Here is a 16,805-nt window from a genome sequence, read left to right as displayed (position 1 = left end):
AAACGGTCCCATGCTGATAGGCATAAAGGACACATGAAAGCCTCTCATCATTACATTTCCTGGCATATGCTGACCTCTTTTATAGAAGGTATAGAGAACTTTTGCTAGAAAATGTCCTCCAGTTTCTTTACTGTTTCATCTGTGCTAAGAGAAATGAGACTGTCACAGGTCTCTTGGAATTTATCCATAGACCACATGCTCTCCTCAGAGGAGAAGGGGGGGGGGGGAAGAAGAAGAGAGAGTGGGGGGCTCAGAAAAACCAAACCATTACCATTTCTGTCATTATATACATTATTCCCTACCCACAATCCCCCCAAGCTCATAAAGAAAGGAAGGCAATGCATTTTCTCCATTCTTCTCCCCATTATAATTACATAAATAATCATTCAGGGCAAAGGGTAGGTTGAACATAAAATCCTGTGGGAATTGTATTTCTTCCCAGTTTGGGAAAAAAAGAAACTAATGGGAAATCAGCCTTCAAGTAGGGGAGGAGGCAAAGTTTTGATAGAGGATATGAGGAGTGAAGAACAGCTGTGAGTGAGCACAGGACATAAGCTGCAGTCCAACTGTGGAAGCCAGGGACCAGGATATCTGCATTTCTTTTTTTGTTTTTCTTTTTTTTTTCTCCTAAGCCCTGAGAGGTAACCTTTGCATGAACAAGCATGACTGTGGAGGAGCACTGAGGGAAAATAAGGAAGAAAGGTTGGCCTCTACTTTGGTGCCCCTGCTTTAATTTTCTGCTTTATCGTGCACTTATTGTTGGAAGACCACAATTGCCAGATTTTTAATACTAATTTCATAAACATCTATGACGGATCTTTTAAGTTGTCTTGTGTCCTTATAACTTGCGAGAGTGGGAGAGCAATGAGAGCAGATCAGGAGAGAGGGATCCTTTTTAATGGAGGGAACAGTAGCTAAAATTCATGGTTAAAGAAAAGGGAGTATAGCATGAGTTCATTTCACAAGGGCAAAATCACTACAAATCCAGATCCTATTGCATAATTTGCTTTGTTTGGGGTTTTTATTCTCTCCTTGGACACTATTACAGTCATTGCGTATATTATTTCTTTGTGTTTTTTTCCAAATCAGTTCATATGTCATCTCATGCTTCCTTGAATTCTTCATGCTAATTCCTTCTCATGGTATAGTGTTGTTCTATTGCATTCATATAACACAATTTGTTTAGTCACTCCCTAATCAATGAGAATCTATTCTGTTTCTAAATCTTTGCTACAATAAGAAGTGCTGCTTTGAGAATTTTGGACTCCTTGAGATAATGTAGAATCGATGAATTAGTCTGTTTACAAAGTAGAGTTTTTTAATCCTTTTCTGAAAACAAGGTGAGTGAAAGCCATGGAACTTAACAGTAAATTGGATTGAATACCATCTCCAAAACTGAGTAAGTCGTTTTAGGCAGGCAAGGTTAGATATAACTTGGAAAAAAAGATACTCTTAAAATAAAATGTAACCCCAATACCTTGTTCATTTTCAGAGCCCATTCCTACTTTGTCCTCCTGGCAGTGTGGCAGCATTGATTCAGACGAAGCCCGCCTTTCCCCACAGGCAGGGCGCCTGATTCGCCAGCTTCTAGATGAAGACAGTGATCCCATGCTGTCCCCTCGATTCTATGCTTATGGGCAGAGCCAGCAGTACCTGGATGACACAGAAGTGCCTCCTTCCCCCCCAAATTCTCATTCTTTCATGAGGTATACTTTGGTTTGCTGATGATCACGTGTATCATCTCCACAATATTAGAAAGAAAGGGTGGGAATGCAGGTTTTTAAAATGTGACTTGTAAATATTAATAAAAATAGGAAAAATTGAACCTCTTTGTTAATATGAAGAACAAACATGGAATTCTTTATTTTCTTGTTTAGAAAAAGTGGTCTCCTATTGTTTCCCTTCTACCTAAATGAAATCCATTACAAGTTCACTCTCACACTATGAGACTGATCCCCTTCCCCCCATAGGAACACAGGCTTTATTAGTCATAACCCTTTAGAACCAGGCTAGAATGTGGCCAATAGTAATCACCCTCATTTAAATACTTCTTTTTCCCAAGAAGGCCCTCAAACAAAAATGAGAACCACCATGACCTATGTGAGACAGGGAAAGAAGGTATGAAAATGACAATCATCTCCATTTAATAAAAGGAAATAGGATACCTAAGAGTGCATAGTTAGTAATTCATTTCATTTTTTTCAAAGGAACAGAGAAAAGTAGAACTTTGAATATGCCACATGACTTGCACAATCTCTAAATTTCAGTGCCCCCAAAATGTAACCCTCGTTCATTTTCCTAACAGAAGACGGAGCTCTTCTTTGGGATCTTATGATGATGATCAGGAAGACCTAACTCCTGCGCAGCTAACTCGGAGGATTCAAAACCTTAAGAAAAAGATCAGAAGGTTTGAAGACAGATTTGAAGAAGAAAGGAAATACAGGGTAAGATTCTGCATATAAATATATATATATGTATGTATATATATATATATATATATATATATATGCATTATATACCTTTCCCTTGCCTTTACTTCCACCTCATTATTAACAGCACTAAGACACAGCAACAACAAAAACAATAAGAACATCATCAAATGAATGGAGATTTTTATCCAGCTCCATAATAAAAAAATCAATTGAAAAATGAAATACGCACAGTGTAGCATATAGTCCAGAGCCATTCTTTCAACTGCCACTTAGGGTGGTTGTTTCTTCTCCCTTCAGAGTTCTAGAGGTAGCTCTGAAGATCAGTTTTCATAAGCCAATAATCTCTGATATACTTACCTTCCATAATTATCAGTTGATGTCAGTCAGACGAATTAGTTTTTTTTAAAGCAGTATCTACTAAGAGTGTATTGTGAAAACAATTCATATGCATCCAAAAATCTGTGACACATTTGTCCACCATTAAATTTAGAAACAAGGGAAATTTGGCTCAAACTTAGAAACAACTCCAGGAAATCTTTCTGCTTTAGTTCCAAATATGTTCCCCTTGGGAATGATGTCGATTTTTGTTTTATTCCTTGTATGAGCCTGACTCTGCCTTTACTGATCACATCCAGTCTGCCCTGTGAACACTGCTTTAGCCATTTATATCCTTCAGTTCTTCTTGTACACAAATTAAAAGTTCAAATTCTCTTATCCTACAAAATTTACAAGCTATTGTGGAGGCCAAAGAACTCCTAGTCACTAAGAAATTCCTTCTCATAGGTTTTGCTAGAGATGTCCACCACTAAACTGCAAGAGATCTCTAAATCAAAAATAGTTTCTTGGTTTTATATAAGTCCCATAGGGTATAATCAAGGCCTTCCTGTACTATGCCACAATTTATAACAGACTTGCTGTCATACCCATTTGAAATGCCTTGTTGGAATTTAGTCCAAACTTCTGACTGATTCATTTGATAATGTGCTGTCTTCCTGGCAAAGGTCTTATAGGTCACTTTAAATGGGTGGGGTGACCTGCTTTGTTGACCTAATCAACTCTCACCCTTATTATATTAGTTATCAGCATTTCCTAGGAAGTTTTCTCAAAAGTATCACAAATGATATAATGAACTAGTAACTTTATTCCTTATAAGGAACCAAAAGAAACAGTTTGAAAATAAAATGAATAAAATCTTATATATGATTAAAACAATTCAATATTGTCTTCTTTTGAAATTTATGGACTACATTCTCTAAAAAACATACCATTAGTTCTAGCCCTTTTTATTAATCACAAGGATAAACATAGGAAAGCAACTGTTGTGATTTTGATCCTATTTTTTGCAGCTCCCTTAAAGAAACAGAACAAAACACTTAGAAATATATTAAGACCGAAAATGACTTATAAAGGGAATACAGTCATACTAAATGAGAAGCATAACTAAAGAGAAGTAGATAAAAAGGATCATAAAACAATTACGTTAAAGAACATTCAGATGAATTAAGTTGCTCATTAAGGTGCCAGAAGAGTTTTTTGTTGCCTTAGTTTTTTGTTATCATATATAAATTCCTCTATTGTAAATGTATTCAGCTTCCTTTCCCTTTTTAAAATGCAGTAGATGGAGCAAACAGTTCTATTTCTTTTCTCAGTTTTAAAATATTTAATCTAGACTTTCTTCTTTCAGCCTTCCCATAGTGACAAAGCAGCCAATCCAGAAGTATTGAAATGGACAAATGACCTTGCAAAATTCCGGAAGCAGCTGAAAGGTAAAAGTTCAAACCACATAGATTACCTGGTATGGAATCATGCTCTTGACCCAATCTTAGAAGGAAAAAAAAAAAGAGTAAAGATATACCAGAGAGTTAGGATTCCTGAAAGATATTGCTGACTTTTTTTTTTTTATCATTTCTACCTTCTCTCTCTCCTCTACCCCTATTTTCCCAAGCAAGCCCAATCTCATGAAAACTTAGGTCTGCAACTCCAAAAGGGGGGATATCATTTACAAAGTCCTTGATAGGCACTGCTTTTAGGACCCCTACTTCTGTCACATGTCATGGTTATCCTGGGTTCTCAAACGTTGTGCTAGTAGAATTAAAGCTCTAGAAAAACTTCAAATGATGTCTCAGTCAGGTGTTACTCATTTAATTCTAAGGACAAGTATAGTCTAATTTGAAAACATTCATTGCTGGGTTGGACACAGGGGAATTTTTGTTTTTAGCTTCAGCTACACTGAAAGACATTTCTATCAAATTATAGATGACTATGTTCTATGTCTATAGAAAGAATGTATCAACAAAATGTTGAAGTAATATGATATTGAGCCCAGATATAGTGATTAAATTACCTAAAGATATATTAAATGCAATTAATCCAAGAAATTTTTATCATTATTAAGGGTTTATATCCAGGTTAATTCAGTTTAAGCCTTTCAACCCAGTCCTACAATTAGATATCATCCAAGAAAGATAAATCAAGCCAGGATAACTGTTAACATGAAAGAATTAGTTCTTTTTCATTCTTGTCAGTTTTTCTCTTTTTTTGCATTTTTGACATTTTTATGCCCTAATACATGGTTTATTTTTGTGAAGGTGCTGGACACAACTGAGATTATGCATAATTTTTTCTGTTTCCATTCAGTATTCTCTAGATGTCTACCATATCCAACTTTTCTACAATCCTATTCAGATTCCTCCTTTGGTTAGATTTTTGTTTTGGATTAGATCTTTCTAGGTCTGAGAGAGATAAATTGAAGTCCCCCACTACTAAATTTTATACTGTTTAGTTCTCCTAGTAACTAATTCATTTAAATTTTCCTTAAGAATTTGGATGTTCTTTTATTTAGTACATGCATGTTTAGTATTGATAATATTTCATTGAATATATTATGTTTAAATAAAATGTAATTTCCCTACTTTTAATTAGGTCTTTTTTTTTGCTATTACTGTGTTCTGAGGCCTACACTTCAGCTGAAGTAAAATAGATTCTACTTCAGTCCTTTATGAAATTCTTCATACATCTTTTTGTTTAAAGTGTGTTTCTAGTAGCTGTATGTTGTTGGATCTTGCTTTATAGTCCATTCTGCTATCCTCTTCTGTTTTATGGATGAATTCATCCCTTTCACATTCACAGTTATGTTAGTTAATTTTATATTTCCTCTTGTCTCATTTTCTTATATTTTCCTTCTTTCTGTTTCCTGCTCCCTTTCAAAGTTTATTTTGCTTCTAACTATTCACTGTCTTACTCTACCCTTATTCTTATTTTCTCCTTTTCATACTGTTTTTCTGTTTGGTGAAATATATATATATATATATATTATATATAAATATATATAATATATATATATATATATTTAGCCAATTCAGATAAATGAAGTTCAAGTATCCTTCCCCTCCTACTCCTTACTCTTCACTGTAGATACTTCTGTTTCTATGCCCCAACTATTTTTCCCCCATTCTTTCCTCTCACTTTCCCCCTTCCAATGAATTCTTCTTTCTTTCCCTTTCCATTCTTTCCCATAGCAAGTACTCCCAGGTCTTCTGGCTAGTTAGACTGTATCTGTGATCCCTAATAATGACAGAGTTCTAAAAGGATGTATGTGTTAGCTCCCCATATAAAAATGTAAACAGCTCATCTTTGTATAATCTTTTATGATGGTTCACTTATGTTTCATTTTTTATTCTTTTCTTGACTCCTTTGTATTTGTACATCAGATTTTCTATACAACTCTGTTCTTTTCATCAAGAAAACTTGAAAGTGTTCTCATTAATGATTTATTTTTTTCACCTATATGATTATATTCAATTTTTCTGGATAAATTATTCTTGCCTGGAAGTCTAGATTTTTTGCCTTCTGGAATAACATGTTCTAAGTTCTTTGCTTCTTTGATGGTGCTGACTATCAAGTCATGTGTGGTCCTGATGATGACTCTTTGAGTACTTGAATTCTTTCTTTCTGACTGCTAGCAGAATTTTTCTTTGACTTGGGAGCTCTGGATTTTGTATATAATGTTCCTGAAGAGTTTTTATTTTGGGAGTTCCTTTAGGAAATCACCATTGGGTTCTATTACCCTCTGATTTTAAGCGATTTGTGGAGTTTTCTTTTATGATTTGTTAAAAATATATTGTCTTCTTTTTCGATCATGTTTTTCAGGTAGTCCAAAGATTTTTAAATTATCTCTCTTCAGTTTGTTTTCCAAATCAGGTGTTTCTGTTATGAGATACAATACACATTTTCTTCTACCCTTATTCTTATTTTCTCCTTTTCATACTGTTTTTCTGTTTGGTGAAATATTTTTCTGTATATAAAGATACATATATATATATATATATATATATATATATATATATATATATATATATTTAGCCAATTCAGATAAATGAAGTTCAAGTATCCTTCCCCTCCTACTCTTTACTCTTCACTGTTTTTCACCTTCTTTTGATATTTCATAATGTTTCATAGAGTTTCTATTTGGTCCATTCTAATTTGCATGGAACTCTTTTTGGGGGGTTGGATTTTGTCCCTCTTGTTCCAAGCTGCTTTTGAAATAAGAGCCTACTATGTACCAAACTTTGTACTGCTCTCTTGGGATGCAAAAAGAGGCAAATGACAGTTCCTGCTTGTAGTTTAATAGGGGAGACAACAAACAAACAAATTCTCTTTATTTTTATTTTATAGCTCTTATTTTTCCCTTTTTTCTTCTACTTTCATTTGGTTTAAAAATCATTTTTAGATTTTTTAATTTTATTTTTTGCTTTATCTCTTCAAGAATTCCCATTGAGCTTATGCTCAAACTATGGTTTTGAGTAGTTGCCTGAAAATGTTTTGGAGTCATTCCCTTCTTTTGAGTTTGTCAAACTTTCCCATTCACCATAACAACTTTTAATGGTGAGATTTAGTTTTGTTTGTTTCCTCAATCTTATAGCCTAAGGACTTTTTCTTTGGCCTGGGAGTAATTTTTGAGCTGAACTTTTGACCTTTTCAGCCCTTCTGCTACTTTCTTGGGATAGTTGAGAATTGTGTTTTGCCAAGATCTCAGGGACAGTTCAGAAAATTTTTAGTGCTTCCAGAGGGGTGGGACCTGAGGGGCAAAGTCTTTTCTCTAGCCTCTTGGTCTAAGCTTTACAAGCTTTTAACCCAGCTTTGTGCTTCAGCAGGATAACTATTGATTTGTCCCCTAGTTGAAGATTCTAATGGGTTACTGCCAGATTCATCCTTCTCAGTTCTCTAGGAAGAGCAACTGAGCTGCAGATTTCACTTTAATCTGTTATTTTAGTCTTGGGTATTTTACTGCAGAATTCAGATAAGGTTAGATGTTGGAACTCAGTCTTTGCTTTGCTTCTAGGGTCAGAATCACATAGCTACTCTTTGCTCTTTTACATGTTCCTCTTTAAGTATATAGCCAGGGCCCATGACCATTCTGCCATCCCTAAAAACAATTTTTCCCCCATAGATCTGTTTCCCAGAAAAGGGTAGTAAGTGGCAAAACTGCAAGATAGCACCTTTGCTTACAATTTAAACCACTTCAGGGACCTTCTTGATCCTCTTTCAGTTCCAGATGTCTATTTCCCTGTGTTGACCTGTATTGGAAAAAAAAAAAAGACTTGCTATAATGTTTTACTTGGATTTCCCAATCAAGATTATTTTGGGTTTATATGTGATATATCATGATTTAGAGGTTTAAGGAAAAGGTTACATTTCCATCTTGACTGCTTTTTGGTAACTAGAGTCGAAGTTAAAGATACCTGAAGAAGAAATGGTTCCCCAGATGCGACAAAGAAGCAACACACTCCCCAAAAGTTTTGGCTCTCAACTAGAGAAAGATGATAAGAAACGAGAGATAGCAGATAAATCAGTGAAACCAACTGTTGAAGCTACTCTGGAATCAATTCAGAAGAAGCTACAAGAGAAGCGGACAGAGACGAATCATCCTGAGGACATTAAGGTATGGGAGTGTGGGGAAGGGGAGGAAAGGGGGGAATCATATTTCTATTCAAAAAGTGTGCATTGAGACCCTACTATATAGTCTAAAAATTGGTGTTCTCTAGTGCCCCATGAAGAAGAGCCTTAAAAAAATGTGGTAGATATAACAGAAATGGTAATAAGTAGAGAATGATTATTCACTAATTCTCCCCCACTAGACTGTAAATTTCTTTAAAGCAGTGGTTTTTTCCTTCTTTTATATGCCTAGTACTTTCCACAGCACTAACACTAACAAATTCTTCTTAACTAATATTTTCACTTTTTATGATTTTAATGATTGTTATAGAAAAAAACAAAATCAACAACTTATTTTCTAGATGTTGTACAAAGAAATTCATTTAATTAAGTGAAGCAGCACAACATATTGGAAAGACCTCTGGTTCTGAAATCAGAGGACCTAGATTTGAATTTTACCTCTGGTACCTGTCTGAATTTGGGCGAGTCATATAACCTCCCTGAATCTCATTTTCCTTATCTGTAAAATGAGTAGGCTGGAATAAAACATCCCTTTCAAATCTACATCAGTTCTCCTATGCTTATATTTTTGTTTCAACTCAACTGGTGATTTTCTGTGATAAAATAAATGCAATCAGAATTCTTAGACCCAAGCAGAAATTACCTTAAGGCAACTCGGCTGTCACAGGTTCCTGACTCTTACTATGCCATGGAGATACTTTCAGTGGTCAGTTCAGTGGTCAGATTGTTGTTAAGTCATCTCAGTCATACACTACTTTTTGAGACACCTTTGGAAGCCCCTATGGGGGTATCTATTACACCACCTAGCTGCCCTCTGAGCTCAGTAGATGCTTAATATTAATAGTGATAATATAATGATATTGTCTTCTGGCAGTATCTTGTTCGTAGTAGCCATTTCCAGAATAAGAGAGGGGACAAGGGAATCAATGGAATATTAAGTATTTCAGGTTTTTATTTGAGGAAGTCATTTAAATAAACATAGTGTAATATTAATAAATATATGTTTTTCATTTCCTTTCTATCCATATAGGATATGACCAGAGACCAGATTGCTATTGAGAAAGTGGTTCTGCAGAAATCTTTGTTGTATTATGAGAGCATCCATGGACGACCGGTATGTAAGCGGCTCTACCTTTTTTGACTTGGGAGAAGCTTCTTGGTTTTTCAAAATGATTTGCTCTGCCCTAGAGTCAAGTCCACTCCATTTTTATTTTGTTTTTGCAAGGCAATGGGGTTAAGTGACTTGCCCAAAGTTACACAGCTAGATAATTATTAAGTGGCTGAGGCCAGATTTAAATTTGGGTCCTCCTGACTCCAGGGCTGGTGCTCTATCCACTGTACCACCTAGTTGCCCCGAAGTCCATTTCTGAAACATATCATTTATAAGGTCCTGGGGAAATCACTTTTCTGTAAAGAAGTTGCTGACATTGTTAGCACTTGCATTGGTAAAGGGTGTTTCCTACCCCAGGAATTCCCCATAACAGTAAAATCAGAATTCTATTCCCTCTCCCAAATCTATATCCTTTGTCTAGATTGAATTCTCGACTCTTCCTTTTTAAAAATTGTTTAACTCAAGAAAACTGTCTCTTCTTTAAATTTCAATCTTTCAAAATTTCATTCCTTAGAGAATTCTCACAACCTCGGGGTGAATATGCTCCCAAAGAAAAACCAATTTTCAAGTAAAATTTACTCTAATAGGAAGATTCTCTCTCCCTTAATGAAAATCAAGAAGCAGTGGGGTTGACTGGGGGCTTTGGACTGGCAGCCTATAGCTGACTTGGTAAACTCAATTCTCTTATCTTCTTTATTATCATTTATAAAATAAAGGGATTAGGTTAGATAATTTCCATGGTCTCTTCCAATGAGATTTTCGAGGCCATGAAGTTTCAAGTGGATAAGGTAGCTATAATTGCTTTTTTGAGACAATGATGCATTCTTCACATTCTTGGGTTGAACTTCCTTATATGTGATTTTGTTATTCTCTACTCAGAACCCTTCCTATCTCCCTCTTACCTTCTGAATAAAATACAGATTCTTGGCATTCAAGATCTTCTATCTTTCCTGTCTACCCCATCCCCATGTGCTTCCTGAAACTGGCTTTGGCTGATTGGAGAACTGAAAATAATCTATATACATTTTTGCTTTCTCCCTTCTAGGCCTTTACCCAGACTGTTCCCAAGGCCTAGATTGCCCTTTCCTCCCTCCCTCCCTCCCTCCCTACTTGTTGAAGTCCTACCCATCCTTTAAAGCCCAGTTCAAGGGCTATGTCCTCCAGGAAGACTTCCCTTCCCCTCTAGGTAGAAATGGTGTTGCCCCACTTGAACCTTTTATTCTAAGTACTGAGATATCATTATTTTTTATTAGAGTTATTCTGTATGAATCATATTCTCCTACTAGGTTATTATCAGGTGTGTCTCAGGGCAAGAGCCATGCCTTATCAACCTGCTCTCTTCCCTATTGTCAAGTATATTGTTCTATATATAATATGAACTTTAAAATACTTTCAAGAATATTTGAAAACTTGAAGCAGGGATTTCCTCTTTTCTAAACCAACAAGGCAACAAGTTTGACTTGTTTCATTTACTGACTGTCAGCCTTGTTCCCAAGGTACTCTGAGGCCTACAGAAAAAATGCTTTTCCTTCTTTGTCTGTAATCATGGTTTCTCTCATTCTAGTCTCAGTATCTCATAATTCATAGCTCTGCTAAGCAAACAATCTAGAATCCCCGAAGGCTAACTTCATTATAGGTCACTGAGTTTTATAAATGAGTTGTCATATATCCAGAAGGTGATCGTTTTCCTGTTTCTGGTTTGAACATAAAATTTGCTAAAAATATTATTTTAAAAATTTAAGTTCAGGTGAAATAACTTGGATAGGGAATGAATGAAGATCAGAATATGAATCGGGGTTTGAGAATATTGCATTCTCTTTAAGAGGAAGAAACTTCTAGTTTCAACCCTTTGATAGTAAATAGTCCTACATTTAAATATAGTTCATCTTTTTAATAAAATTATTGAAAGGAAGCATGGTGGAATGGATGGAAAGTTGTCCTTTAGAGTTGGGAAGACCTGAGTTCTAGCCCCGCCTACAGGACATATTGGTTCTATCACATTTGACAAGTCACTTAACCTCAATATCCCAGGGGATTCTTTAAGACTATAAGTTATATTTAAAAGGAATAGCAAATTATACAGAATAGATATCCATCATCTATTTTTTCCTGTTATGTGATATTAATGGGAATGCTTGCTTTATTTCCTAAGTTCAGAAGAAAATAAATATTTTTAAAAGGTTATACCTTTCTTTTAAAGAGACTACAATTCACAGATCTGAACTGGTACTTGAACCAGAAAAAAATTTAAATGTTTTAACAGATAATGACTTTTCTATGCCTTCCATAGAACTTCAGAATTCAAATCTCCAAAGTGGTAAAATAAAATTGCTTAATATTATTTTTCCTCTGGACTTTGATTTTTGCTTATCAACATGCTTAATTTATATTTGATGGATATCTCCAAATGAATAAATGAACAAAAAGCTATTTATTAAATGCTTGCTATCATCTAGGCACTATATTAAGTAATGGGGATAAAAATACCACAAGGAAGACAGTCCAAGCTCTTAAAGAGATGTTATTCTAATTGAGAAAGACAAAATATACAGGAGAATGGTGGCAAGAGTAGAGGAATGTTTTAGACAAAGACAAAGTGAATGATGGTTGAAGCCAGAGGACTCCAAATTAAATATTGATTTGATTACTGTTCTCAGAAATAGAGTTAAAAAGGATTAGAGTAAAATCTGCACTCAGCAGAATTGACTGCTACTGGTACAGTGGGCCTGAGGCTACTCAAATAAGGTGAAAGCTCACCAGTCAAAGTCAACATCACTGAGGTGACAGATTCAATTGCACTCCCACCCATGTGTGTAAAATGGGGATAATATACATTTAACTCACAAGGTTTTTGTGAAAATCAAATGATATAAAATATAAATCATTTTACAAACCTCAAAGCAAGTCATAAAGTCTATTAGTGTTATTATGACATCAACATTGCTTATAAAAAGTTCAGTCCTAGTGTTAATAAAATGCAAGTATACAAAATTAATATTTGTAATGGAGGTGGTCTGCACAAGTAATGTCAAACTAAGATAGAAATGGGGGCCACTGAACTGTATGTGAGGATGTCTGTGGACTGCATTTTGACTTAGGAAATGACATATTAGCATCATCTATGTCTTATTTCATTATTGTTAAATTATTTTGTTAAATATTTTGTTAATACACATTGTATAATATACATTATATAATAATAAAAAACATTATTTTGTTAAATATTTACCAATTCATCTACTTCAGACTGCACACACTCAAAAGTGTTGCAGCCTACATAGAACAAAATAGAATACTAATAGTTCTCCAGAGCTCTGGACAAAAGATTATTTGGTAATCCTCTTGGCAAATATATTTGGCACCAAGTTCTCTAGCTTTGTGAAACAGGACTGACCACTAACAGGCAGACAGCAGGTGAAGAAATAACCCTAAGCAAAAAGGAGAAAAACATTTGCAACTGAACTCCAAAATATCCTGCCTTAAGATATTTTTAATACATGCCTGTACATATTCTTCATCATTAAAATAGTCTCCATTATTTTTAGAAGGTGTAACAGCAGTAAAGAAGGGGGGGGGGTCCATATCCCCTAAGAGTTTCTTTTAAGTATTGTTATTGTTTGATTGTAGTCCCCATGATTTATCTGTTCTAGATATTGTGAATATTTAGTTTTGTTTTCACCTGATATGTATCAAATTTTGTTCTAGTCACACATATACCCTTAGAAAGATTGAAAACTATTAACGTACACGAAAGATGGTTCTAGATAATTCTACATCTGTCTTTATTTTTAGATTTACTTTTATATTCAACAAATTGGTGCATTTTGTAAGCACACCACCATTCTTGTTTTACTGGATTGTTATTCCATCCAAATTTCAAGAAATGATTTTTAGTGTTTTTCCATAGCTTTTCCATTTCCTCCCTTTAAATCAGTACATTGTACCTTAAATTGGTTCTCTCACACATTTGGGACTACCTTCCCAAATTGGATCACTAATTCACTATTGATGGAACTGTGAACTGATCTAATCATTTTGGAGAATAATCTGGAATTATGCTAAAAAAAGCTTTAATACTGTGACTACCTTTTGACCCAGCAATATCACTATTAGGTCAGTTTTTCCAGGCGATTAGGGGATAAAGGGAAAGAATTTACATGAAATTTATAGCAGCTTTCTTATGTCAACAAACTGGAAATTTCAGGGATGCCCATCAGTTGTAAATGACTAAATAAGTTAAGGTATATGATTGTGATGGAATACTACTGTGCTATAAGAAATAATAGCACTGACCTAAAAAAACGTTTTTAAACTTCTTAGGTGCCTTTTCTCTCTCATGGTCCCCCCCCTTCAGTTATAATTATTTTTCACAACATGACTAATATGGAAATATGTTCAACATAATTGTAGATATGCAACTTAAAAAAATGAATGAACTAGTGGTTTTAGGAAAAACAAGACTTGCATGAAATAATGATAAGTGAAATGAGTGGAACCAAGGGATATCATACACAGTAATAGAATGACTGTCATTTTGTATATTCTAAATATTCAAATCAACTACTAAGGGTCTATGAAGGAAGATTCTAACCACTTCCAGAGAAAAAAACTGATAACTAGAGGTGTGCAAAGTATGGTTTTACATATTTATGCATATTTGTGTCCAGTGGTAGCCTTCTCTAGAGTGGGGGTGGGGAGAGGAAGCTAGAAAAAATTTTAAATGCATAGTAGAGAACAAAATAATACTTAGAAGGAAGCACAGGGTAGCTTTGAAAATGACATACAATATTTACTACATAGTTTTTTTTTTAAAAACTGAAATGGAAATTTATGGTATCATATCTTCTTTATGTTATACTATGTACATAGAAACATTCTCTCTTTTTTTTGTCTATTTGTATTTAAATTCAGAGTGAATGAAAATTAAATCAAGAAAGAGAGATCTCCTTCCCCACAGAGATGAGTTAGACCTGTCATCTAATCCCAGTCACTTCCCTCTATTGTTTTTATTCTTTTTAAAAAATATTGGGGGAGGCTAGGTGGCACAGTGGATAGAGCACCGGCCCTGGAGTCAGAAGGACTTGAGTTCAAATACGGCCTCAGACACTTAATCATTACCTAGTTGTGTGGCCTTGGGCAAGCACTTAACCCCATTTGCCTTGCAAAAATCTAAAAAAAATGTTATATTGGTGTGTTTTAAAAATTGTGTTTGCAGATTTTTTCACCCTATGAGAGTTCTCTTGAAACAAAATTAAACAGTTAAGTAAGACTAATAATACAGTAATCTCATCTGAAAGCGTGCACCTTTCACATTTGTAGTAGCCCTCTACTTCTCTTTTATATAAAAAAGATAAACAGAAACCTTTTCTCTTTCCCTTCCATCCCCAACCTTATTAAAAACACATACCCACAAATTTCTTGTAACAAACATGTATAATAAAGCCACAACAAATTCTATTTATGCATATACACAGATATAGATATAGATATGTGTCATTCTGCATGTAAATTCATCGCTTCTCTAGCATGTTGCATTATTATGAATGGTCATTGTATTGATTACATTTTTAATAGTATTATTTTGTATAAATTTTTCTTCCAGTTCTCATTTCATTATTCAACATGATGTTAGAGTATAAGTTGTTCTCCTGGTTATTTATACTTTATAGAGGACAGTATTCCTCCATCCTATTCATATTTCACAACCATTCCTCAAATGATATATATTCCATTAATTTCCAGTTTTATGCCAATACAAAAATGAGCTTCTGTAAATATTTTTGTACATAAAAGATAATTTCCTCTTTCTTTAATCTCTTGTAGTTTTAAGCCAAGCAGCAATATAACTGGATTGATGGGCGCACTTTATTCAATAAATCTTTCTGCAAATTATTTTCTAAAATGATTCAACTCTAACACAGGTCCATCAACAGTATATCCATGTGCTTGTTTTCCCACAGCCCCTCCAATATTTGTCCTTCTTTTTTGTCATCTTGACCATTCTAATGTGTATGAGACTAAATCTCAAAATTAATTTATATTTCTCTAATTGATTGTGATTTTTTTCATAGAATTATAGTTAGCCAGGTGTTCTTCCCTTGAGAACTGTTGCCTTTAGACCATTTATCAATACATTTAAATGATGTTTTCCACAACAAATTTTCTTTTAGTTAATTTTTTTCATTTTTAATCTTAGCTTTATTGGATTTTTATGCAAAAATTTAAATTTTGTGTAATCTAAATTATCCATTTTACTTCTGTGATCTTTTTCTCCTATTCATAGATTCCCCCCCCCATATACACTTAACTAATTTGCTTATGATAAGACCTTTTGTGTCTAGGTTTCAGTTCCATTTGGAGTTTCTCTTTATATAAAATGTGTGATATCAGTCTAAATCTAATTTTTCTATACCACTGTCTAATTTTCCTTAGAGTTTTTTGTCTTCTAGAAAAATAAAATTTTTATTTAATGGATAGTAGAAAAACTCAGGTAATTTGGTCAATTGGTTTTCAATTTTCTATAAGACAGTAGTTTTTCAGAAAATCTGAGGGCTACAATAACCAAGATAATGTAAAAGTCATGAGTTCCGCTTCTTAAAAATGTTTATTTTGATATTTCCATTTATGGAAAGAGAACTTCCTGAGAATTAGTCAGAAAGACCTAGGTTCATGTCCCACCTCTGACCCTGGGCAAAGATCAAAAACTTTCAGTGTTCCAAAGCACTCTTGTTAAGCCACAGAAGCCTATGGACCCTCAGAATAATGTTTTTAAATGCATAAAATTGAATACATAGGGATTACAAAAGAAATCAATAATATTCAAATATAGTTATCAAAAGATTTCAAGTTCACAGACCCCTAGCATAAGAATCCCTACCCTGAGACTATAAATTTCAAAACAGATGATGAATTTTCTATACTAATGAAGTCACGGATCTGTCCAAAAATCCTTAATAATGAATGGCATTTATATAGTACCTTATGTATAGGATCTCATTTAATCCTCACCTCAACCTATGAAGTGGATGCTATTATTATCTTCTCCACTTTTGTGATTCAGTCATGCATGACTCTTATGTGACCCCATTTGGAGTTTTCTTGGCAAAGATACTGGAATGGTTCACCATTTCTTCCCCAGCTCATTTTACAGATGAGGAAACTGAGGCAAACAGAGGGAAATGACTTGCTCAGGTTACCACAGCTGGATTTGGACTTGGGAAGATAAGTCTTCTTGATGGAGGCATGGTGCTCTACCTCTCCATCACCTAGCTGCCCCATCCCTGCTTTACAGATAGGAAAGCCTGAGG

The 16,805-nt window shown here is 34.4% G+C and overlaps 1 protein-coding gene across 5 annotated transcripts in view; it reads left to right on the top strand.

Moving 5' to 3' along the window:
* FAM13A (family with sequence similarity 13 member A) overlaps positions 1 to 16,805 on the top strand; it is a 107,422-nt gene that overhangs the window by 74,599 nt on the left and 16,018 nt on the right. For all 5 annotated transcript variants that reach the window (XM_074228150.1, XM_074228153.1, XM_074228152.1 and 2 more), the window contains 5 exons: positions 1,493 to 1,706; positions 2,306 to 2,444; positions 4,117 to 4,198; positions 8,156 to 8,373; positions 9,418 to 9,501. In XM_074228150.1, the coding sequence (XP_074084251.1) occupies positions 1,493 to 1,706; positions 2,306 to 2,444; positions 4,117 to 4,198; positions 8,156 to 8,373; positions 9,418 to 9,501 (737 nt within the window). The remainder of the gene's footprint in view (positions 1 to 1,492; positions 1,707 to 2,305; positions 2,445 to 4,116; positions 4,199 to 8,155; positions 8,374 to 9,417; positions 9,502 to 16,805) is intronic.

Source organism: Macrotis lagotis, chromosome 3 (genome assembly GCF_037893015.1).
Source record: "Macrotis lagotis isolate mMagLag1 chromosome 3, bilby.v1.9.chrom.fasta, whole genome shotgun sequence".
In the NCBI taxonomy this organism is placed as follows: Eukaryota; Metazoa; Chordata; class Mammalia; order Peramelemorphia; family Peramelidae; genus Macrotis; species Macrotis lagotis.
This window is presented reverse-complemented; position numbering and strand designations above follow the sequence as displayed.